This window comes from Eretmochelys imbricata, chromosome 4, assembly GCF_965152235.1.
Source record: "Eretmochelys imbricata isolate rEreImb1 chromosome 4, rEreImb1.hap1, whole genome shotgun sequence".
Classification (NCBI taxonomy): domain Eukaryota; kingdom Metazoa; phylum Chordata; order Testudines; family Cheloniidae; genus Eretmochelys; species Eretmochelys imbricata.
In genome coordinates this window covers 114044787-114068688 of record NC_135575.1, presented here as the reverse complement: position 1 = coordinate 114068688, position 23902 = coordinate 114044787, and the positions used below count along the sequence as shown (strand labels likewise).

Here is a 23902-nt window from a genome sequence, read left to right as displayed (position 1 = left end):
TTAAGTATTTCTAGCAACAGTATTTCTTTAATTGTTTTAAGTGAACCAACAAGCTCTAAAAACCACACAGACAACTTTGCGTGAAGTTGGGTGAGCATTAGAGCAAACTTGACAAAAAGATTGAAAAAAAACAAATAGTGTTCAAACTGAGTTTTAATTTCACACGTTTCTATATTCATTTAGCTAGGACAGAAGCGTGCTGTCGTGTGAGGTTTTCCTATCACCAACCTTCACCTTCTATTGGATCCTGTCATGAAGATATAATTTTGCATTTAGGCCATCACAGTAATTTCACGGAATAAAAATGTTAACTGAATGAAACAAGCTATTTGATATAACTAAAAGATAAGAGAAAGTATTAAGTCTGAGCAGATGGATGACACGTACCTAAGTTTTCCCCCAGAAGCATATTTAAGAACTATAACTCACACTATAATCCTAATGACACTGGATTTTATTTTCCTACCACAAAAAAAAGATACCAAGAAACACTTTTAAAGAAATACTTTTAAACACTTAAGGTGTTTTCTATAACCAAAGCTATAACTTTTTTGGGGGGAGGGGAGAAGAGACAAACAGCCCCCCCCCCCCCACACACACACTTCAAAAGAAAATCTTTCATTTGAAAGAATATTTTTCATCTGCTAACACCAAGAGATCAGGATGATTTGCAATTTACTTTTAAAGTAATGTAAATCAGAGCATTACAGGGTTATGGAGACAATTCTTTGCAATGCAGAAGACAGCCTTCATGTAAAGTATATATCAGATATTTAATTCATACTTCAATCTTGGTCTTAGACCCCAAAAATGCTCAGTGAATTCAAGCCTATCATCTCAGCTACCGAGGTGTGTTTTGATGGCTCAGCCATTGGGAAGATCAATGCAAACAGAGTAAAGAATCTGCTATGCCATTTAAAAAGACTGTTTGTTTTACCTGTCTCCCTGACAAGCAAGATCTCAATGTGGATAATACAAATGAACACCTCCCCCCTCATCTCCAAATATTCACAAACAAGCAAGGCGACTACCCCCCCCTCCAAAAAATCTATTCAGAGATCGATCAATATGATAGCGCATATAATAAACAAGGAAGGGGACAGAGAAGGGCGGACAGAGTCATTCTCTATTATCTCATACATTCACCAAGCGGCTGAACAAATCCCCTTCCCGCACCTAGGAGCTGTCTCCAGTCACAGGTGTCCATCCAGCAGCAGCCCAACGTGGCTGGGTATCGACAGACTTCCCCGCAGGCCGAGATAGGGTGTTAAAGCGGGGGTGGCTCTCTGGTGCTCTCCCCCCGTGCGGGGATGTCAGCGCGAAGAAGTTTGAAAGGCACCCAGACTTGCCTCCCCCTGGGCCCTCAGGGAGTCACATGACACAGGGGAACTGCACGAGAGCCTGAGGACAGCCTCGCCTGGGGGGGGGGGGGGGGAATAGAAGGAGGGAGTGAGGGGAGAACTGCCGTCGCCATGACAACTTCCAAGGGGGGGAGGGAAAACTTCAAATCCCAACCGTCAGTGCAGGAGCTGCTCCTTCTTAAAGGCGCAAAACACACCCGGATCCCATTCCCCCCTCCCGCCCCCCACGGTGGGGAGGAGGCAGCCGGCGCTCCTCGCACAAGCGAGAAGACGCCTAGACAAAAGGACCCGAACCAAGAAAGGGCCAGCCTGTCTTTCCCATCCCACCGAGCTCGGCCCCAACGGGACTCGTTACGGCTCTCCCCCCGCCCCTCCGGATGGAGAAACCCGGGGTTCCAGACCTTCTCCATCTCCTGGGCAGAGACCCTGCGGCGCCGCTTCCACCCGCCGGGAAAGACTCCTGAGCCGCTCCTCCACCGGCGCTACCCTCCCCGCGGCAGAGACCCGGGCTCCGGTCCCCGCCTCCCCCCGACCCCGCTCTCCCGCGGCAGAGGAGTCTCCCCTCTCTTACCCACACAGTGCATGAGGCGGTGCCGCCAGGAATCGAGTTCTCGGCGGACTCCCCTGCGCTCCGCCGTGCAGCGGGGACTCCGGCACTGAGGGGAGGAGGAGGCGGCAGCGGCGGCAGGAGGAGCGGGAGCCGCGGCGGCCATTCTGTCTGTTTCCTTTTCCATCTGCCTCTGACCTCACGCCCGCTCATTTACATACGAGCGCGCGCGCCACCAGGAGAGCGCGTGCCCGCGCCTCTTCCCCAGAGGCATCCGCGCGCACCGCCTGGCGGGTTTGGGAGGGTGATTGACACGTGTCGCCTCCTCTGTCCAGACGAAGTGGGGAGGTGGGTGGAAGCCTCCTCACACAAAGTAGCAGCCAAGGCTCCTCCCACCCTTCTCGGTGGGGCCAGGGCGGGGCAAAAGAAGCGGCTGGACCAGTTGTGGATGTGTCCAAACTTTGTCCAAATTGTTGGGCTGCTTTGACAACTGGATGTAAACTGGGCCCCCAGGCTGCCCATGGACTACGAATCCCAGAAGGCACCACGCCACCTGCCCGAGCCCAACGCAGAGAGCCAGCAGCATTGCCCCTCGGGAGCGGTAGTCCGTATCTCAGCCCTTCCCCCCTCCGCCTGTAGACGGCCGGCTCGCGTGGGGTTGCTACCCAGCCCTGGAGCCACCATGTGAGGTTGGCTGCTACGAAGGTAACAATGAGGGTGAATAATGGGATCTGATACCATGAAGATGGACATCTGACAAGTGTCTCACACAGCTGCACCCAGCCCCAGCTCCCAGCACCAAGAGAGTGTGAGCTGGCTGGCATCCTTCCCTGCCCTATCCCCACAGCTGGGAGAAAGTAGGGACAGATTACGGTAAATCCAAGCTCTGGACACAGGGCCTTCCCACAGCTCTGCCCTGACTTGTTTGGGAGGATGGTATAAGGGAGAGGGCTCCCAGAGAGAGTATGTCATGGAGTAATCTCCCCCCACAACCCAGAAAAATCAGGGGCCTTCGTTTCCACCTCCATCCTGGGAGAAGCAGAAGAAGCAATTGGAGGACTCTACTACTTACCGTAGCCACTGAGCTATATCTGGTTGGATGGGCGGACCAAACCCACTGCACTCATGCCACACAGAGATCACAGCTGGTATGTCGGTGAGGCACTCCAGTATAATGGTCTTGTAGTTAATGCCTCATTGATATTCATGGAACAGTTTACATCTCCCAGAATTCTTGTTTCAGGCTCTGTGCAGATTCAGGTAGACATCACAGCATCAGTTACACTCTGGTCTCATTTTCATGCATTTTTTTGTAACCATGAGGGCTAGAAACTTACATTTTTAAATGAGAGCTGAGATTTTTGACATAATTGTGACTCCAGGAGCTAAGAGTTTAGTCATGGACCTATACTGCCACCCACCCCTATGTTACCTATGCCTTAATCTAGCCCTGAGAAAGAAGGAAATCTCTTCCCCCACAACTACACCTGTCCTATCCACTGCACCATGAGAGAAAGAACTGTCACCATTCCCCTACAACCACCTCTTAACTGGTCACAGCACTGGGACAGAGTGAACTATCACCCTTACCCCAATGCCAATCCTGACATAGCACCATGAGAGTAAGAAGCATCATAATTCTCTCTCTCACTGACTTGCCCAAAATCACACATCTAGGTAGCATGCAGTGCAGTTATAGCCATGAAGAAGAGCTCTGTATGGCTCAAAAGCATGTCCTGCTCACCAACAGAAGTTGGTCCAATAAAAGATATTACCTCATGCACTTGTCATTTGATAAGCTTATGGCTCAGTATTACAGAACACTTACAGATATTAGGGTAGCTAAATCACTGAAGAAAATGAAAGGCTGAGAAATAGTATTACTGTGAAACCTGCACTAAAGACCATCTCTAATACAACCAGGTAGATTCTGTCTCTAGCCTGTCTAATGCTTGTTTAATAATTACTATGAACATTAAATTGCCAACATGTTAAATTTACTTGAACAGTAGGCACTTTCCAATAATTTAATAAACCATAAAAAGCCAGAAACTCTAACCTTTTAATGTATTAGAGACCACTTATCACGTCATGTTTTTGTAGTGCTGGGAAAAAAAATTTAATACAAAACTGCTTTCTTACTTTATTTTTTTTAAGAGATCTGAACTGTTATTGTTTCATACTGATTATTAAGGGCTCAATCCTGCAGGTTGCTGAGGGCCATCTATGACAGTTCCTACAGGAGTCACACAGCACTTCTCAGGACCAAGTCCTCCAGCTCTCTTCAGAGGTCCAAATATGCTTAGCCAGGTTTTGACCAGTGGGATTCTGCCTCCATTTCTGGAAGTCTAAGTAAGTCAATCACTATCTTATATTGCACCTCTTTGTACAAGCAACTTCAGAGAAACCAGATTTCAGGAGGCAAAAATGTCTGCATTTCTTCAGCAGAGCTAGGACTCTGAGAACCCCATCTCCTTAGATATGTGAGTGCTAGGTATGTATAGTGGCCAACTTGTGCTTAGTCTTATGATTTAGTGGTCAATAAAGAGGTTGAAAAAACTCTGTAACACTCTTAATCATTACATACGACAAGAAATAAGGGGTGTAATCTGTAGCAACGGAGATTTAGGTTAGTATATTAGGAAAAACTTTCTAAGTATAAAGGATAGTTAAGCTCTGGAATAGGATTCCAAGGAAAGTTGCGGAATCCCCATCATTGGAGGTTTTTTAAAACCAGGTTGGACAAACACCTGTTCTGTTATTTTCTTTGTAGGGCCTGTCCTGTAGTAGGTAACTTCTGGGTACTCTTCTGGCTCTGTCAATCTGTTTCTTCACTTCAGCAAGTGGGTATTGTAGTTGTAAGAACGCTTGATAGAGATCTTGTAGGTGTTTGTTTCTGTCTGAGGGGTTGGAGCAAATGCGGTTGTATCGTAGAGCTTGGCTGTAGACAATGGATCGTGTCATGTGGTCCGGATGAAAGCTGGAGGCATGTAGGTAAGAATAGCAGTCAGTAGGTTTCCGGTATAGGGTGGTGTTTATGTAACCATCACTTATTAGCACCGTAGTGTCCAGGAAGTGGATCTCCTTTGTGAACTGGACTAGGCTGAGGTTGATGGTGGGATGGAAATTGTTGAAATCATGGTGGAATTCCTCAAGGGCTTCTTTTCCATGGATCCAGATGATGAAGATGTCATCAGTGTTGCGCAAGTAGAGTAGGGGCATTAGGGGATGAGAGCTGAGGAAGCATTGTTCTAAGTCAGCCACAAAAATGTTGGCATACTGTGGGGCCATGAGGGTACCCATAGGAGTGCTGCTGATTTGAAGGTATACATGTCCCCAAATGTGAAATAGTTATGAGTGAGAATAAAGTCACAAAGTTCAGCCATCAGGTTTGCCGTGACATCATTGGGGATACTGTTCCTGATGGCTTGTAGTCCATCTTTGGACAAGCCCAACAAAGAAAATAACAGAACACCACTAGCCATCACCTTCAGCCCCCAACTAAAACCTCTCCAACGCATCATCAAGGATCTACAGCCTATCCTGAAGGACGACCCATCACTCTCACAGATCTTGGGAGACAGGCCAGTCCTTGCTTACAGACAGCCCCCCAACCTGAAGCAAATACTCACGAGCAACCACACACCACACAACAAAAACACTAACCCATGAACCTATCCTTGCAACAAAGCCTGTTGCTAACTGTGTCCACATATTTATTCAGGGGACACCATCATAGGGCCTAATCACATCAGCCACACTATCAGAGGCTCGTTCACCTGCACATCTACCAATGTGATATATGCCATCATGTGCCAGCAATGCCCCCTGCCATGTACATTGGCCAAACCAGACAGTCTCTACATAAAAAAATAAATGGACTCAAATCAGACGTCAAGAATTATAACATTCAAAAACCAGTAGGAGAACACTTCAGTCTCTTTGGTCACTCGATTACAGACCTAAAAATGGCAATTCTTCAACAAAAAAACTTCAGAAACAGACTCCAACGAGAGACTGCTGAATTGGAATTAATTTGCAAACTGTACACCATTAAATTAGGCTTGAATAAAGACTGGGAGTGGATGTGTCATTACACAAAGTAAAACTATTTCCCCATGTTTATTTCCCCCCCACCCCCTACTGTTCCTCACATGTTCTTGTCAACTGCTGGAAATGGCCTACCTTGATTATCACTGCAAAAGGTTTTTTTCTCTCCTGCTTGTAGTAGCTCACCTTACCTGATCACTCTCATTACAGTGTGTATGGTAACACCCATTGTTTCATGTTCTCTGTGAATATAAAATCTCCCCACTGTATTTTCCACTGCATGCATCCGATGAAGTGAGCTGTAGCTCACGAAAGCTTGTGCTCAAATAAATTTGTTTGTCTCTAAGGTGCCACAAGTCCTCCTTTTCTTTTTGCGGATACAGACTAACACGGCTGCTACTCTGAAATCTGTCATTATAAAGAGGGTTTGCAGTTAAAAAAATTTAAAAAAATTGTCCTCTCCTGAACTTCTATATGCATAGATAAGGGAATGTGCAATCTAATTTAGATCTGAGGTCACTTAACTTTTCAAAATAATGCTTCTGTGACAAGTATTTTTTACCAGTCCTCGTAGGAAATAACTACAGAATGGGAACTGTCCATTTTGTGTGACTAGGGTCCAAGGGCAGTGGGTGAACCACGGGTTAGGGCAGGCTAGCCCCCAGCCCAGCTCACCCCTTCCTCCTGAGATCCCTCCCCTCCCCCCTTCCACCTCCTCCAAGCCCAGTGCCGCCCCCTCCCTGCCCCACAGCCGCCAGTCCCCCCACCAGCTGCAGGTTGCCCAAGTGCCTCCAACCCCAGAGAGCTGGGCAGGTAGCATGTGTCCCCCGGTCCCCAGCCCCAGAGCACCGGGCAGGCAACATTCAGCCTCCCCCTTTTCCCCAGCCCTGGAGCGCTGGGCGGTGCGGCCCCAGCGCAGAGGGCTCCCCTACCCCTGGGTGGCCCCAGCCACCCAAGTCCCAGCTGCCCTATCCCCAGCAGGCTTCCCTTCCTGGAAGAGGAGCTGTCTGCCTGGGCTGGGGCCAATTTACAAGACAATATTTTTTCTAACTCTGTCCCGTAACTCAGCTAGGGTACTAAGAGATGAGCTCTGCCTTCCCCAGCCTATTATAGCCGTCCATGCTAGGGTCACTGTAATCATGTGAATAGAGACCACATTTAACAGAATGTTTCAGTCCATAAGAGTTTTCATAGTTTATTTTTAGATGTTAGATTATTGCTGTCATGTGGAGGTTTAAAATATACAAAAAACTAATTCAGTTTTCCTCTTAGTTTTTTACTTCAAGAAGGTTTAATAGTTTGTGATATGAGCAAAAGAAAAAACTTGTTTTTCCTTTTAAGTTACTTTAATGTTTGTGGCTTGCAAACATTTTAGAAATATTCTCTTTGAGAAGAATTTAGTACAAGATGCCAGGCCCCTGTACTTCAGACGATAGTGAAAGATACCTAAGCTAAACAAAATCACAACCATGTGCCTAATTATAACACCAACAGATTGAGTAATGGCTGAGATTACTTTTGGTGATGTAAACTGGAGTATCATGTTTCAGCGTGCCATTATTTGACAATTTAGCGGGAATGTAAAAACCTCTGAAATATATACCAATATAAATGCTCAGGATGCAATATTCCAGATGCAATACTCCACTCTATATCTACATATTTTAATATGCTGTCTCTATAGATGCTATTTGTCAGGAATGGCTGGTTTTATTTAATTTATTACTCATTTTAAAGTGTTTTTCTGTTTTCCCAACAACTGTGTAATGTCACTCACTCACTATAAGGTTCCCCTAAGTGACCGAGTAATTTAAGTGTGTCATCACCAGAGCAACTCTGCAGCTGAAAATGTACTGCTGTTAACCCCACAGAGGATAGATTACTAATTGCTGTTTAACAGAGAAGGACAAAGTGAGATTCTGATCCACTACTGTAGGTCTGAGATTTAACTCTCCCCATACTAAACCAGCCTTGGGTGAAACTCAGGGATTTCACCACTCAAATTAAGGAAAAAAATGCTCCACTGCTGCTAAGGTGCCCCCACATCAGGAATGGCCATAACAAGAGTTCTAACATCAAGGGTTGTAAAGTAGAGACATCCAGGCACTGGGAAGTTTAGGCAGGAAACAGAAAGACCCAAGAATTGGTAAAATAGATAAGACAAGCTCTGACCAGTGAATTTATGCTGACCATCTGCACAAAGAAAGTCATAAATAAGTTACAATTTGGCATGAAAGATAAAATGTAAAAAGAGTTGAGCAGGGAGGAGAAAACATAAATGCTAGTGTGTGATTGGTTAAATTTATTACTTAGGGGTACAGAATAATGTGATAGCCATATAAAGGTTCTATAGCCATATAAATAAGAAAACAAAGAAAGAAGAAGTAGGACTGTTTAACACCGAGGATGGAGTGGAGGTTAAGGATAATTTAGGCATGGCCCAATATCTAAACAAATACTTTGCCTCAGTCTTTAACGAGGCTAATGAGGAGCTTTGGGATAATGGTAGGATGACAAATGGAAATGAGGATATGAAGGTAGATATTACCACATCCGCGGTAGAAGCCAAACTCGAACAGCTTAATGGGACTAAATCAGGGGACCCAGATAATCTCCATCCAAGAATATTAAAGGAACTGGCACATGAAATTGCAAGCCCGTTCGCAAGAATTTTTAATCAATCTGTAAACTCAGGGGTTGTATCGTATGACTGGAGAATTGCTAACATAGTTCCTATTTTTAAGAAAGGTAAAAAAAGCGATCCAGGTAACTACAGGCCTGTTAGTTTGACATCTGTAGTATGCGAGGTCTTGGAAAAAATTTTGAAGGAGAAAGTAGTTAAGGACATTGAGGTTAATAGTAATTGGGACAAAATAGAACATGGCTTTACAAAAGGTATATCGTGTCAAACCAACCTGATCTCCTTCTTTGAGAAGGTAACAGATTTTTTAGACAAAGGGAATGCAGTGGATCTAATTTACCTCAATTTCAGTAAGGCATTTGATACAGTTCCACAGGGAGAATTATTATCTAAATTGGAAAAGATGGGAGTCAATATGAAAATTGAAAGGTGGATAAGGAACTGGTTAAAGGGGAGACTACAGTGGGTCACACTGAAAGGTGAACTGTCAGACTGGAAGGAGGTTACTAGTGGAGTTCCTCAGGGATCGGTTTTGGGACCAATCTTATTTAATCTTTTTATTACTGACTGTGACAGGGTCGGGCCAGAAGGCTACAGGAGAGTGATCCTATTGGGATCCACTACTAAAGGATCCCCCTCCCCAGCCTAAGAGGGGGATCCACAGGACCCGGACACCAAATAAATACGGGGGACAACTAATGAAATAACAGGGACAGGAGTGTGGTCAAAGGGTCAAACGAAGGGAATCAGACGGGGACACCGAGCAGAGAACCCCGGACAGTGCCCACTGCTCATCAAAAGCGTCAAGGCAGTCAGTGGACGCCGCCCAGATGAACTCTGCCCGGATACGTGAATGGACAGAGGATCGGAAATAGGCCCCACAGTCACAGGAGACTCCATCGGCCAACCTTCTCACTCTGGCTTTATAGATGGCCATTTTAGCAAGGGCCAGGAGGAGGTTGACCAGGAGATCCCGTGACTTTGTGGGGCCAGATAGGGAGTGTATAAATAAGAAGGTGAGGGGAAAAGTGCAACCAAAACCATAATAAAATATTCGTGAGGAGCCGGAATAGGGGCTGCAGCCTGGCACACTCCAAATATATGTGTGCCAGGGTTTCCCTCATGCCGCAAAAGGGGCAGGTTTCTGGGATAGGGGTGAACTGCGCCAAGTACACACCCATGCTCACGGCTCCGTGAAGGAGCCGCCAACTGATATCCCCGGCTGGCCTCGGGACCAAGGTGGAATATAGGCTGGCCCACTGGGGCTCCTCACCTTCCAAAGGTGGCAGGAGGTCCCGCCATTTTGTATCGGGGCGGGACACGAGGGTGAGGGCGTGAAGGGTGTGGAGCACGAGCGTGTATAGATGTTTCCTTGGCGCGGTCTGGAAACAAATCACGGTGAAGGGGTGGAGGGGTCAGTTGGGTCCACGGGGCCTGATGAAAAGGTCCGGCGGGCCTGGGGTGGAGGATGGGCGGGACGTGCCCTCGCGCAGGACCCGGTCAAGATAAACCCGAGCAGTGGGCGGCAAAGCGGCCTTCACCTCCTGAAGTACGCACCGGGGAGTACGAGGTCTGGAGAGCCCCATGCGCTGAGCGTGTCAGGGGATCCAGCCAGTTTCCCCGGTCGTAGTCCAGGAGGTCTCCGACTCTTGTGACTTCTGCCAGGACCAACCTCTGGCGCACCGAGGGGGACTCCTCCACCTGCACGCGGAGTTGGGGGTTGTGTAGCAGGAGCTCTGTGAGGAGATCTGCCCCCTCGGTGGCCGCCATGGACCTGGTTGTTGAAAACAGTTTCCAGGTCCAGAGGAGGTCCTGGTAAAAGACAGGCAGCCCAGAGAGGTCTCGCGGAAGACCTCTTGGATGGAGATAAAGGAACTGCCAGTCGTATCAGAGCCCTCGGAAGTGGCGCAGGAAGGCGTGCGCCAGTATGCTCCACTCCAGACTACCTGCATCATAAAGGAGCCTCTGCGGGCCCTGGAGGCGGAAGACATGGATCTGAGTGTGCAGACACTTCAGGCCCTGCCCTCCCTCCTCTAGGGGTAAATGGAGAACCCCTGCACGGGCCCAGTGCAGTTCTGACCAAAATAACTCCAGAATCGATGTCCTGAGGTTGGCCAGGAAACCCGGGGCCGGGACCAGGGTGTTGATCCGGTACCAGAGCATGGACAGGACTAGTTGATTAAGCACCAGCACTCTCCCTCGAAGGGAGAGGCACCGGAGTAGTCCTGTCCATTTCCGGAGCCGCTCTATCACTCCGCCCTCTAAATTGTGCCAGTTCTCTGGCAGAGAGGGATGCGTGGCAGAAAGGTAAATGCTGAGATAGAGCAGCGGACCCGTGCTCCACCGGATGGCCTGAAGCGCGGGTGGGAGGGAGCTCGCCTGCCACCCATCCCCTATCACCAAGCCAGAGCTCTTGACCCAGTTGACCTGGGCAGAGGAGGCTGCTGAATAGATGGCCTGGCAAGCCTCCACCCGCGCCAAGTCGCCGGGTCCTGGACCACGAGGAGCACGTCATCAGTGTACGCCAACAGGACCAGCCACAGCTCTGTCTCCTGCATCCCCAACCCCGTCAACCTCCTGCGGAGGAGACAGAGGAAGGGCTCGATCACCAGAGCATACAGCTGGCTCGAGAGGGGGCACCCTTGCTGTACTCCTCGCCCGAAGCTGACCGGTTCGGTCAGGGTCCAGTTGAGCCTGACCAGACACTCTGCGGAGGCGTACAGCACCCAGAGAAAACCCATAAACTGGGGTCCGAAGTCAAACGCTTGTAGAGTGCTTAGGAGGTATCCGTGGTCCACCCTGTCGAACGCCTTCTCCTGATCCAAGGACAGGAGGGCAAACGACAGACCATCCCTACACCCGAGTTCCAAAAAGTCCCGGACCAGATATAGGTTGTCAAAGATGCTGCGGCTCGGGATGGTGTAGGTCTGGTCTGGGTGGACCACGTCCGCCAGCATGGACCCTAGCCGCAGCGAGATTGCTTTTGCCACGACTTTATAGTCCGTGCTGAGGAGCGAGAAGGGACGCCAATTTCGTAAATTGCGGAGGTCCCCCTTCTTTGGCAATAAGGCGAGCACGGCTCGCCTGCACGAAAGAGGGAGGACCCTGCTCTGCAAAGACTCGGCCCAGACAGTGACTAGGCAAGGGGCGGACCCCTGACGTGGCATCTGATGACCCCACGTGGCCCCCCTCAAACTCTGGCTCAATTGGGGGCGGCGGAGGGAAGATAGCAGCCCCTGGTGAGTCGGGACAGGGAAATACAGAGGCCGCTCCCTGGGGGCTATCCTCTGGGAGTGAGGAGATGATGGCCCCGGGGCGGCAATGGTATCAGGGGAAGTGGAGGGGACAGGGACAGGGTTGGCATCAGGAGCAGGGCAGGGATCTAGAGTAGGAGCAGGGCAGGAATCGGGAGCAGAGTCAGGGAGAGGGGCAAAGGCAGGATCCTGGGTCCCAGTAGCTAGGCCGCTGGGAAATGGCCCCTCTATGTCAAGCTCAGGAATCTGGGGGGTGGGGAAGGGAGCCCTCTGTGATGCCGGGCTCTGGCTCCATGGCCGGCGTAGTAGCCACAGCATTGAAAGATGGACAGCCTTCAGTGGGGCTCGGGTCCCAGCTGCATGGCACCAGCCGTCGCCTCAGTAGGCTCGACGGCCGTCAACAGGGTGCCACCCGCGGCCGGGCAAATGGAGGAGCCCAGGGAACCCTCGGAGGCGGGAGCGGAAACAGCGGTTAGGGGGAAGGAGCATGCAGAAGGGGGGCAGGGTGAGATTGCTCAGATCGAGGCCCGCTGGCAGAGGGTCGTCCTCCCCCTGGGTGAGCGGGGTAAGACCCAGGGCCTCGATCTCCTCGTAGATGGAAAGGAGCTCTCCTTCCACCACCCTGGAGTTCTCCCCACCAGAGCCTGAAGCAACGCTCGCCCTGGGGCTCACAGGGGCTCCGGATGGTAACGGGGCTGGAGGGGCTCTATCGGGGGCCTTGGAGGGAAGGGACTCCAATGGAGGGATAGTACTGCCCTCCCGTGCTGCCACGTCTTCCCCAGCCAGTACCGGTGGATGGAACGCACCCACGGGCAAGGCAGAAGGCTCGGCATCGGTGCCCCCCTTTCTTGTCTTCTGGGGGGCTTCCACATTGGTGGAAAGGAGCGGAGCTCGAGCCTTCCGCTTGCCCCGCTTCCCCTGGACTAGGGCCCAGCCCTCCATGGCATCATCCAGGGGTCGGCTAACGGGAGTCGGGTCGGGGGCAGGGGCGATGGCTCAGGGACTGTGGGAGGCAGAGGTGGGGTGGCATGAGGGAGGGAAGATTCCCCCTGGGGCAGGCCCTCTCCCATGCTTGGTGGTATCCCTGCCATACCTTTCTCTAGGGGCCCTGCCAGACTGCAGGCAGAAGAGGCGGGGCTCTCCCGCTCGTCTGGGCGCGCTGCAGGAAGTACCCCTTGGGCGCGAGCGGGAGCGCTGGTGGACTGAGGAGGAGGAGGAGGGGTGGCTCTGGGCGCCGGGCAGTCAGGGGCACTGGCGATGACGGGGCCGGCGCCCTGCCGGGTCTCGGGGTCCCAGACACCCCCCCTTGCCAGGCCAGGGGGCAGTCCCTCCGGATGTGCCCCATCACCCGGCAGAGGTAGCACCGGGCCTCCCCCGTGGAATAATGCAGCCGGTAATGGGCCCCCTAGTAGGGGACCAGGAAGGACCCCTCGAGTGCCTCTCTGTCACGCGCCACCAGCAGCAATTGAAGCTGCGCTTGCTGACGCAACAAGAGGACGTGATGGAGGGCAGGGTCTTTGCAGCCCAGCGGGAGAGGGCTGCTAATGGAGATGGGTTTCCCCAGGGTGGAGAGGGCGGGTAACAGGGTAGCATTGGGAAGAAAGGGAGGGACAGAGGTCAGGACCAGGTGGACGCCCAGGTCCTCTAGTGGCTCCAGGGGGATGAATACCCCCCCACCACTGCCAGGCCCTTCTCCACCGCCTCCTGGGCGGCGGCCTCCGATGCTAAGAAGAAGACCATCTTGCCATACATTTTGGAGGCCGCCACAATGGCCGTTGGCCCCACCACCCTCGCCAATGCCCGCATGTAGGTCTCCACGTGGGGTGAGGCGGGCACCAGGAGGCAACGGACGCTGTGCTTCCTGGTCATGGTGGGGAAGGGGCCCCGGCCGCTACAGATGATAGTGGAGGCAGTGGGCGGGAGAGATGATATAGCAGCAGGCAGGGCGGCTGCCGCCACCTGGGCATACGCCCTGGGGGCCGGGGGAGGGACACCCGCAGAGCTGGTGTAGGGAACAGCGGGGAGGGACGCCACGGCCGGTGGTAGGTCCGTGGCAGTGGGGGTAGCCCCTGCCATGGAGGGCCTGGTCTTTTTAGCGGGGCCCTTCTCCTTCTTCTTACCCTGGCCCTTCCCGCCGGCTGGGGGGGCTCCCCCAGAATCTGAGGGGGCGAGGGACATGGCAGCAGCAGAGGTCATCCCAGTGCCCGCCGCTGCTGGCGCCCCAGCGGGGGCGGTGGCAGGTGGTTCGGCAGCGGAGGTAGAGGCTTGGGGGGGTGATGGAGGGGAAGGCAGGGGAGGGGCTGCTGGAGGAGCCCCAGCCGTCTCGTCCCCTGCCATCATGAGCAGGGAGGGAAGGGGAGACACCAGAAGGAAGATCCTGTGGTGAGGATAAAGAAGGTGTTGGGAGGAGGCCAGGGGGAAGTAGCCCAGGGAGTCGTAGCTGTCACGCAGCTGTTACAGGAGCCACTGTAGACAGCTGCAATCCACAGGGCCCTGGGCTGGAACCCGGAGTACAGGGCGGGCCTGGGTTCCCCCGATCCCTCCATCCCCCTTACTCCCTATTTGATAACGGAGGAGTTGAACTGGACTGTGGGTTCCACCAGAAGGGCAGGTCTCTGGCCTGTTCCCCGATCCACTAGGTGGATCAGCAGAGACTGAGGGGATTGTCCTTCTTCCTTTCCCCATGCTGGCCAGTGATGAGGCTAACTGAATGAACGGCGGATTTGAGCCACGAAAGTGGCCAAACTGAGGGCTGCCATGAACCTCTGAGGCAAGAAAATCCGCCAATAAGTGCAGACCCACCAAGGCAGAGGAGGAACTTTGTCACATGACCTTGGCACAAAAAACTGGAATGTGCTAATAAAGTTTGCGGATAACACAAAGCTGGGAGGTATTGCCAATACAGAGAAGGACTGGGATATCATACAGGAAGATCTGGATGACCTTGTAAACTGGAGTAATAGTAATAGGATGAAATTTAATAGTGCAAAGTGCAAGGTCATGCATTTAGGGATTAATAACAAGAATTTCTGTTATAAACTAGGGACATATTACTTGGAAGTTACAGAGGAGAAGGAACTCGGAGTAGTGGTTGATCACAGGATGACTATGAGCCGCCAATGTGATATGGCCGTGCAAAAAGCTAATGCGGTCTTGGGATGCATCAGACAAGGTATTTCCAGTAGAGATAAGGAGGTGTTAGTACCGTTATACAAAGCACTGGTGAGATCTCATCTGGAATATTGTGTGCAGTTCTGGTCTCCCATGTTTAAGAAAGATGAATTCAAACTGGAACAGGTACAGAGAAGGGCTACTAGGATGATCCGAGGAATGGAAAACCTGTCTTATGAAAGGAGACTCAAGGAGCTTGGCTTGTTTAGCCTAACTAAAAGAAGGTTGACGGGAGATATGATTGCTGTCTATAAATATATCAGAGGGATAAATACCGTGGAGGGAGAAGAATTATTTAAGGTCAGTACCAATGTGGACACAAGAACAAATGGATATAAACTGGCCATCAGGAAGTTTAGACTTGAAATTAGATGAAGGTTTCTAACCGTCAGAGGAGTGAACTTCTGGAACAACCTTCCAAGGGAAGAAGTGGGGGCAAAAGACATATCTGGCTTCAAGACTAAGCTTGATAAGTTTATGGAAGGTATGATATGATGCGATAGCCTAATTTTGCAATTAATTGATCTTCAACTATTAGCGGTAGATATGCCCAATGGCCTGTGATGGGATGTTAGATGGGGTGGGATCCGCATTACTACAGAGAATTCTTTCTTGGGTGTCTGGCTGGTGAGTCTTGCCCACATGCTCAGGGTTTAGCTGATAGCCATATTTGGGGTCGGGAAGGAATTTTCCTCCAGGGCAGATTGTCAGAGGCCCTGGAGGTTTTTCGCCTTCCTCTGTAGCATGGGGCACAGGTCACTTGCTGGAGGATGCTCTGCACCTTGAAGTTTTTAAACCACGACTTGAGGACTTCAGTAGCTCAGACATAAGTTAGGGGTTTGTTACAGGAGTTGGTGGGTGAGACTCTGTGGCCTGCGTTGTGCAGGAGTTCAGACTAGACGATCATAATGGTCCCTTTTGACCTTAAAGTCTATGATTCTATGATATATTTAGTGAAGTTAAAGAAGGTAGCTAGTTTTACCTATATAATGTAAAAAACTAGTGCTCTTTGGGAACCATCTCCAGACTGGAATTTAACATCAAGCTGCTAGAACTCTGACCCCTCTGCATGACCAAGAGGTGCAGAGGCATTGCTGGAAACCCCCAGATGTGAGGATCCTGACTGGCCATCGGGTGAATTTGGTCTGTATATTGGGAGTGGAGAGCATAAGAGATTTGCTTGGTATATGTAGTCTGTGTGTGTTGCTAATAAATAGATGTTTCGAGCACAGCTGTGTAAGGCTCTCTCCCTGGGAAAAGGTTCTGCAGACCTGTAGAGCCCTAAATCCCATGGGAAAGGGCAGGTACCTAAATTGACCAGGTCACGCCTTGAGCCTTGGTAGGGTATAGGCTCTAGATTTTTGCAGGTAACCCTACCATACACAGGTATTCCAAATTAATATTACAATAACTAAATAAAAGTCTGTTTACTGTCATGAATAGCTGCTGTAATTACACTAGCAAAGGCTGTTAATCTTCCTGTTGCAGGTCATAAATTAATCATCAGCCCAGATAAAGAAGAAATTTGCACTAGTGATATAGTAGTGGAGTACTGCATCTGGAATATTGCCTCATATGGGTTTACACGGTGTTCTTCTGAAGCCTCTGGCATTGGCCCTGTAAGTGACAGGATATTAGGCTGGATGGATCATTGTTTAGCTCGGTATAGCAACTTATTTCCTGTGACATCACTTGCACAATTAAAAGTAGCCCCTTCACAAGTGACGATGTTTTGCCTGCCAATCAGGATGTTCTTCTGGACAATGCACCTGCCAGGAGTGCCACTTCAGAAAGTCCAGTAGATCAGATAATTCCATAATCTACCTTGTCCATGGATTTGTTGATTTTTTTGAGCTGAGTAAGTCTATATTTAGTGTTTAGATTCCTTTATCTCCAAAATCCTGCCTCACAAAATTAAGGGCTGCATTCACTTAAAAAATACATAGAGCTCTGGTACTCTCAAGAAGCTCTCAAAGGCCGTGAAAGCCAAATGTATTATTATGGTAAGTTTGTTTCTGATTAATTAACTAGAAAATTGTCTTCTCCAATTTGTCCACAGAAATCTGCAGTGTTAACTGCAACTGTGTTTTAGCCTCTGAATGAGCAACAGGGTTCACTGGGATACCAGTGGGAATGGAAGGAAAGACGTTTCCTAGTTTTGAATGCAGAATAATTCAAAGTAAACTAAAACTAAATAGTACCAAAAGACTGAAGTAATTAAGCACTCAAAAATAAAAATAATTCCTGAAGTTTCTTTTCCTATAAAAACACAAGAAGGTATAACAATCCATTCCTAACTGGATAATTTCTAAGTTTCATTAAACTGGATACAGAATGCTCATATTTGCAAAATGCATAAAATATACTTAAGTGTGTACATCAGAGAACAGCGTCAATTCTTTTAAATACCCCATGAAAACTCTTCTGGTTCATTTTTGCCTACCACACAAAGAAGATTCCTTGATTATTTCAAAATATTACTGAGGTGTCAGCTCTACCCTTGACTGAATGAAAGAATAGTAAAGTAATAGCCTGCATCAAAAAGTCTTTTCTATTTTTTTTTAGTATATTACACAGCCAAGAGCTAGAGCTCAACTAAAACAACAGATCATGGTAACAAAGCTCTGATATACTAGGAGCTTAAAAAAGAAAAGAAAAAAAAAAAGAAGTGATACTGAATCTTTACTAGACACGCTGCTGGCACAGGAAATTAAAAAAAGCGGGGGGGGGGGGGAGGGCATATTGTCAGCGCACCTATAGCCTTGAAACAGACTTGCTCAGCTTCTGCTCACTCTCAGTAGGTACATTTTCATCTTGTGTGTTTAATCAGTCCCAGTCGTGTCAAAATGAGACTGACTAGATTTCTATTATGAAGTCCTGAAAGTAGAGTTCATTGTCATTTAGGAAACTTTCATTCTATAGCTCTCTTTTCAGGGGCTTAGGTTCTCTCACTTTTGGGGTGGATTTTTTTTACATTTGCGCTCAAGTGATTTTTTTTTTAAACTTTAATAAAAATTCATGTTTGACACATACACTAAAGAACCAGTTATAATAGATTGAAATATTGCACATTTCACAGTACATAATTTTCCTTATTGACACACCAGGTGTAGATCTCCTGGAAGCCAACATATTGAAACAATAAAAGACTGCTCTGGTCCTTCTCCATACATTGACTATCCTTGCATAATCTTCCTCCAAATTACTGCTTGTTTATTCAAATATGCAGAAAACGATTAAAGTTAGAAAAGGAAAAGACATTAGGTCACCTATTCTATCTCCTTGATAATGCAAATATATTTTGTAATGTTTTGTTACCCCCAAACTAGTTTAAAATTCCCAAATGATTGGGCATCCACCATTTCCCTTGAGACACTGTTCTACAGCCTAAAAGATCTCTGTCAGAACTATATTGATGAAGATTAAAATTACCCTCTGACCTGAGTATTACTTCTGTATATCTTTGCTACAGACATTTCTTTACGTGTTTAAAAAAAATTGCTGTAGGTTGAAACTTGGTATAGAAGCCCTCAGTTCAGAAGTGAAATTTGTTTTTCAGATCTGCATAACTAGGGGACTGGTAATGAGACAAGAGTCTTCCCCTTTTTAGTCCCCAGTTCAAATCTCACTCCAAGTCAGCAATTCCAGATGGCTGTGCAGCAGGGAATGTGAAATGAATTGATGAACACAGCTATTCACATCACCAGAACTATCAGAATTGGCCTTAATTGGCAGAGTCTGGCACTCTCAGAAGAAAGGCCATCTAACTGCAGGATGGGATCTTTTGATTATAAGTGTCTTGGTTCAGAAATCATGAGTAAAGCCCCAAAATCATGAGATTGTCTTACGAATAATGCAGTTTATAAAAATAATACATTTTGGATTTTTTATTTGCCTTCTGGTTTTTAAAACTTTAGGCTCATTTTCACACTTTTGTTTGAGAGAGCTATAAAACTAAAAAAACAAAACAAAAAACAGATTCTCATGTATTCACATGACTCCAAGATCCAGGGCTTTAAAGAAAGCCACCAAATATCACAAGACTTGTGATAAAATTGCAAGAGTTGGCAAACTCTTGGGGACAGGGTTCATATCTTCATACATGTCTGTGAAGAACCTAGTACTTTGCCGGCTCTGTTTATTAACAAACATAATTCCCTGGTCACAAGTGGTTAAAGCAAGGGTGAAGGCACATTTTAAGTTGGGAAGCTTGCACTGTCACTACACATTCTATTTTGGGAACAGAAGATTTACAGAAAGAGATGAACGGCTGACTATGTTCCCTGGCTTATCCCATTGGAGGACTTATGCCCTATAGTTCATTTTCATTCACTCTAGTTTTAAGATTTTGCTAGCAATGGGACTGGCACCACTTCACTAAAGAGATTGTGACACAGTCTCAGAGCTCAGCACTAAGGTTTGCCTGATATTTGGTCTAATTCCCCATTACTTAGTTTCATACCCTTATTCCTAATTTTTCTTCCTTATACTGCCCTGAACAACTTTCCTCCTACTTATCCATCTACAGGGCTGTCATACTGGTATAATTTATTTACAAGCACTAACCTTCTTTTAAAGAAAAACAATCTTTTTGCACTTTTGCAAATGTTAAATAAGTCTGTCAATTTCAGAAACACAGAGCTTGCAAAAAACCCTGCATGATTTTGTTTTAAAAAACAAGTGGAGTTAACTAATAGTATAGTTTAACTGGATTCAGAAACATTTTAAAACATTGAATTGACTCTGATGTTTAACTTTGCAAAGTGTCAACTTATCTTAAAAATGTCTTTTTGACCAACTGGTTGAGATACTCAACCCTTTTATTTTAAATGTCTTTAATAAAAAAAAAGTTTGGGTCATTAGGACACCATCATCTCGACATCTGGTCAATTTCAGGGGAAAAAAATAAAATCAGCTGCTAAGCTTTCCTCTGGGTTCCCCTGCCAATTTCTGTGTCTTTACTTTGGAATTTGCTCCTCCAGGTCCACCACAGCCCAGTTTGTTAACATAGGCAGGCTGCACGGCTCATCTTTGTTCCTGGATAATTGGTGAGAGCATTGGATTGAAGAACTGAGACATAGGTGGTGGTTATACAATTATTACGAGGCAAACCTCTGATATTATTGTAACAGCAGCTCAATTACTTTTTTTGTTGAACATTGTTTTTTTAATTTGTGAGGTACTTAGAATATGAGAAGCATTGTTAAACTCTAAAAATAAATAAATAATGGGATAAAATTAACAGTGAATGTATACAGTTTAACTAAGATGACAAAGTGTATGTGTAGGGGGAGAAAGTCTGCAAATACTTGGAGTGTAAACATCAAGGATGGAGAGGAATTATCTAAGGTGGAACGTGGGGTACAACTAGACAAATGGGATGTAACTGAGTATTGGATAATTTATACTGAATACCAGGGAAATTTCTTAGTAGCGAGATCCATCAGGCTCTGGAATAATCTCCCAAGAGAAATGGTGCAAATTCATCACTTGGAACATTTAAGACTAGACTAGACAGGACAATGAACTCAAATATGTTCTAGGACACACTTCTGTGCTAATAAGAGGATCAATTGGCTGGCATAGCAGTTCTCTCTTCTTTTTCACTTCTACTTATGCTTATGTACTGTTTTACGATAGACACAGGGCACACTTCTGCCACTTGATGTCCAAATAGTCCTAATGAAGTAAGTGGGAACTATATGCACACACCACAGGCTGATTAAGACAAATCAGGACTATGAGCCTCAAAAATGTTAGGTGCCTCCCATAAAATCAGCTCTTCCAGCTCCATCAACCTGCCAGACCACTTCTTCCTCTAATCTCAGATCCCTCTCACCACCAATTTCCCTTCTCCTATTCATACCAGCGTGAGGTGTTCAGTCGTGCCGATTTTAAATACTTGTCCTGTTTCCACCTTCCTTATTTGCAGCTCTACAACATAACTTTCTAACTTAACTTGTGTATTACCATACATTCAGGAAGCCCCAGAAAGGTTGTGTAGAAAGTGTGCGAACGACCATGCGCTGGCTGGCCTTGCTGGGAAGTGCTTTCTTCTTTCAAAATCAAAGAGTGAGGAAAGGAAAGACACCTCCCCTGCTCGCCACCTGCTCTTTCTCCACAGCAGGAGGAGTGTGAGAAGCTCTCTCCTATGTAAAGTGTTAAGGTGATGGGATTTCTCACAACATTTGTTTTAGAGAAAGCCTGATGGTTAGTAAGGATCCAGGGGAGGCTCCTGGTCATAGGATCTAGGTGTGATATGCCACTATGCAACCAACAGGGGCAGAATTTAATTCCAAGCATCTCATGTATTCTACTAAATGGATTTTCTGTCAGCTACTCAGTTTGTGAGATAGTTCACCATTAAAATCAGAGTTTAAAGCCAGAAGGGACTACCAGGTCATGTTGTCTCACCTCCTGTATATCACAGGCCACCACCACCACCACCTGCACATTAAACCCAATGTGTTAGAAGTTTAATCTAGAAATTAGCACATTAATTTATGCAAGATGCACAGAAAATTGCCTTGAAAAAAGCCTCTGCCATCAATTATATTCACAAAAATATTCTTTTCATTTTATGGATCTAGTTTTGCTAAAGCACAGAAAAAATATCATTTGTGGCCCCACAATCATAGATTCATCCACTGAAGAGAAAGTCTAAGCTTTGAAATCTTCCATTTTGTTTCAGAAAGTTTGTCTTTAAAATGATTCATTTGCTAATATAGTAATAATTTTAATGACATGAGTTTGTGCTCCAAGAATAATATACTGCTTCTAAAATAAGCATCCCAGTTTGATCTCAGTATTTACTTTACACAAATGCCTCAGCATATCTAACAGCAATAGATTGCTTATTGGTGTTCTAGGAATAACCTTTTACTATTATTGCTTAGTTCACTACTGCTTACTAGCCAATAAATATTCTTGTTTTTAAAACATGCTTCACATGCTGCACACAATGGATGGGAATAGAAAGCCCAAATTAGCTAGAACATAGCCCATTTCTTTAAAGATGGAATGGGCATCATGCCATTTGCAACCTTGAGGGCTTCCTGTTTTGAAATGTTGTGCCACTGAAGTGTATGGTATCCTTCAAGCCAACTCCCCAGAATGCCTTTATGGTTGCCTTTTAGTTTGTTTAAAATTATTAAACAGTGTGGCAAAGTTTGGAGTTTATTTCCCCACTCCCATTCTTTTGTTTAGTTAGGCAAGTTTCCCTATTTGTAATAAAGTATGTCTTTCTTAAGGTACTCATAGGTCATTGAGAGCAGGTGTTCAAATGCTAACATTTGTGGTGTACGTTATTTTGCATATTTGTATCTCTTATTTGGAACATACATTTAGGGGTTAGTATGCCTGTACATTTCAAGTACAAGGTTTATGTAAAAAAATTACCAAATAAAATTTATCATCCATTGCCATCTGCAGTGGATCCCGACCGTACAGCTTTGGGAACGGTACATTACTTGAGATTTCTGTACCACATTTTAAGTAGCACATGAGATGGGAACTCTTGACTTACATCAAGCTCAGGTGATTCACCAGAAACCTGGACAAGCTGTTAGGGGAGGGTGGGGTGTTTATTGCATAAATGTGAGCCGCAAATAGCTTATCTGGAGTCGATAAGTTCATGAAAATTAATCTTCCCATGACTTTACCTGGTTTGGCCTCAGTTGTAAGAGGAATTTGGGATGGTAAAGTATAATTTAAGCATGGTCAGCCCAGATCCCCCATATTACAGATGAAAAGTTACTTTATCATCACAAAGTGTTCTGTGTGTGCAAAAATTCACACATGAATACAAACCCTTCAATGGCTGGGATTTGTATGCAAACCTACTAGTGGTTGCCAGATCCCCATCTTATTTGGACAAGTGTCCCTTGTAAAACTTTTTAGAATACCTACAAATACAGATTCCAGCATAAGCAGCTGGGCTTTACTTTTGTAGCAAGAGGTGGTGGGGAGGATGTGTAGATGAGAACTAAAAAGAAAAGAAAAGAACTAAAAAGAGTCTCCTCTCTCCTCTTTTTATGCAAAAGAAATCAGTAACATTTGGTGAGTATTTAAAAGACTCATTTAACTGACTCCCCCTGTCCCCCCCCCCGCAAAAAAATCTTCAGGCCAGTGCTGTGTGTAGTGGCATGATCATGGTGAACAGGAGTCAGTCATATTTTGGGACATGGAGGAAGGAACAATTCGAAACTATTTCTTAAGCCCACCCGAACACACTAAGGTGAGCCCTGTCTGCTTCTCTTCTTCTCAGTCTGTCACAATACTCAGTTTCTCCTATTACATACATTCATCTGTCATTCCCAATTGCCATGGAAGCTTCTGCTGCCAACATCCACACCTTCTCCTGTTAAAGACAACTAGCATCACATTGTGCTTATTGTTTAAACAACTCCATGTGTATCAAATTACAAAATCAATTAATTTAGTCAGAGATTAGATTAACTGCCATCTGTGGTCTTATTGTTTATTAAATTTGACTACTCAAGTGTGCTTCTGATCAAAATCATAAAAAATTCTTACACTGTATGTGACCCAAGAACAAATCAATGTTGCCCAATGACAAACTTTAACTATTAAATATTAATTTACCCTATTAATATTGCCAGTGTGTGCAAATTAAAGTGACTAATGAACACATTTTATGTTCTATAGAAATTAAATCATACATCAACATTTTTTGATTAAAAGGTTGGTGACAAAAACCTGAAAAATGCAGGTAAGAATCCAAGATGGAAAGATAGGAATGCATAGCGTGAAAGGACAGAGAAGTTCTGGGTGCAAAGGGTGGAACAACATAGATTGAAGAAACAGAAATGAGACTTCTTGTAAAAAATAATCCAATTATGTTAAATAGTGATGATAC

General features: G+C 46.5%; 1 protein-coding gene across 10 annotated transcripts in view; it reads right to left on the bottom strand.

The window, feature by feature from the left end:
* LCORL (ligand dependent nuclear receptor corepressor like) overlaps window positions 1–2095 on the bottom strand; it is a 176565-nt gene extending 174470 nt beyond the window's left edge. For all 10 annotated transcript variants that reach the window (XM_077815806.1, XM_077815803.1, XM_077815812.1 and 7 more), the window contains exon 1: window positions 1933–2095. In XM_077815806.1, the coding sequence (XP_077671932.1) occupies window positions 1933–2095 (163 nt within the window). The remainder of the gene's footprint in view (window positions 1–1932) is intronic.
* Between the last annotated feature and the right edge of the window lie 21807 nt (window positions 2096–23902).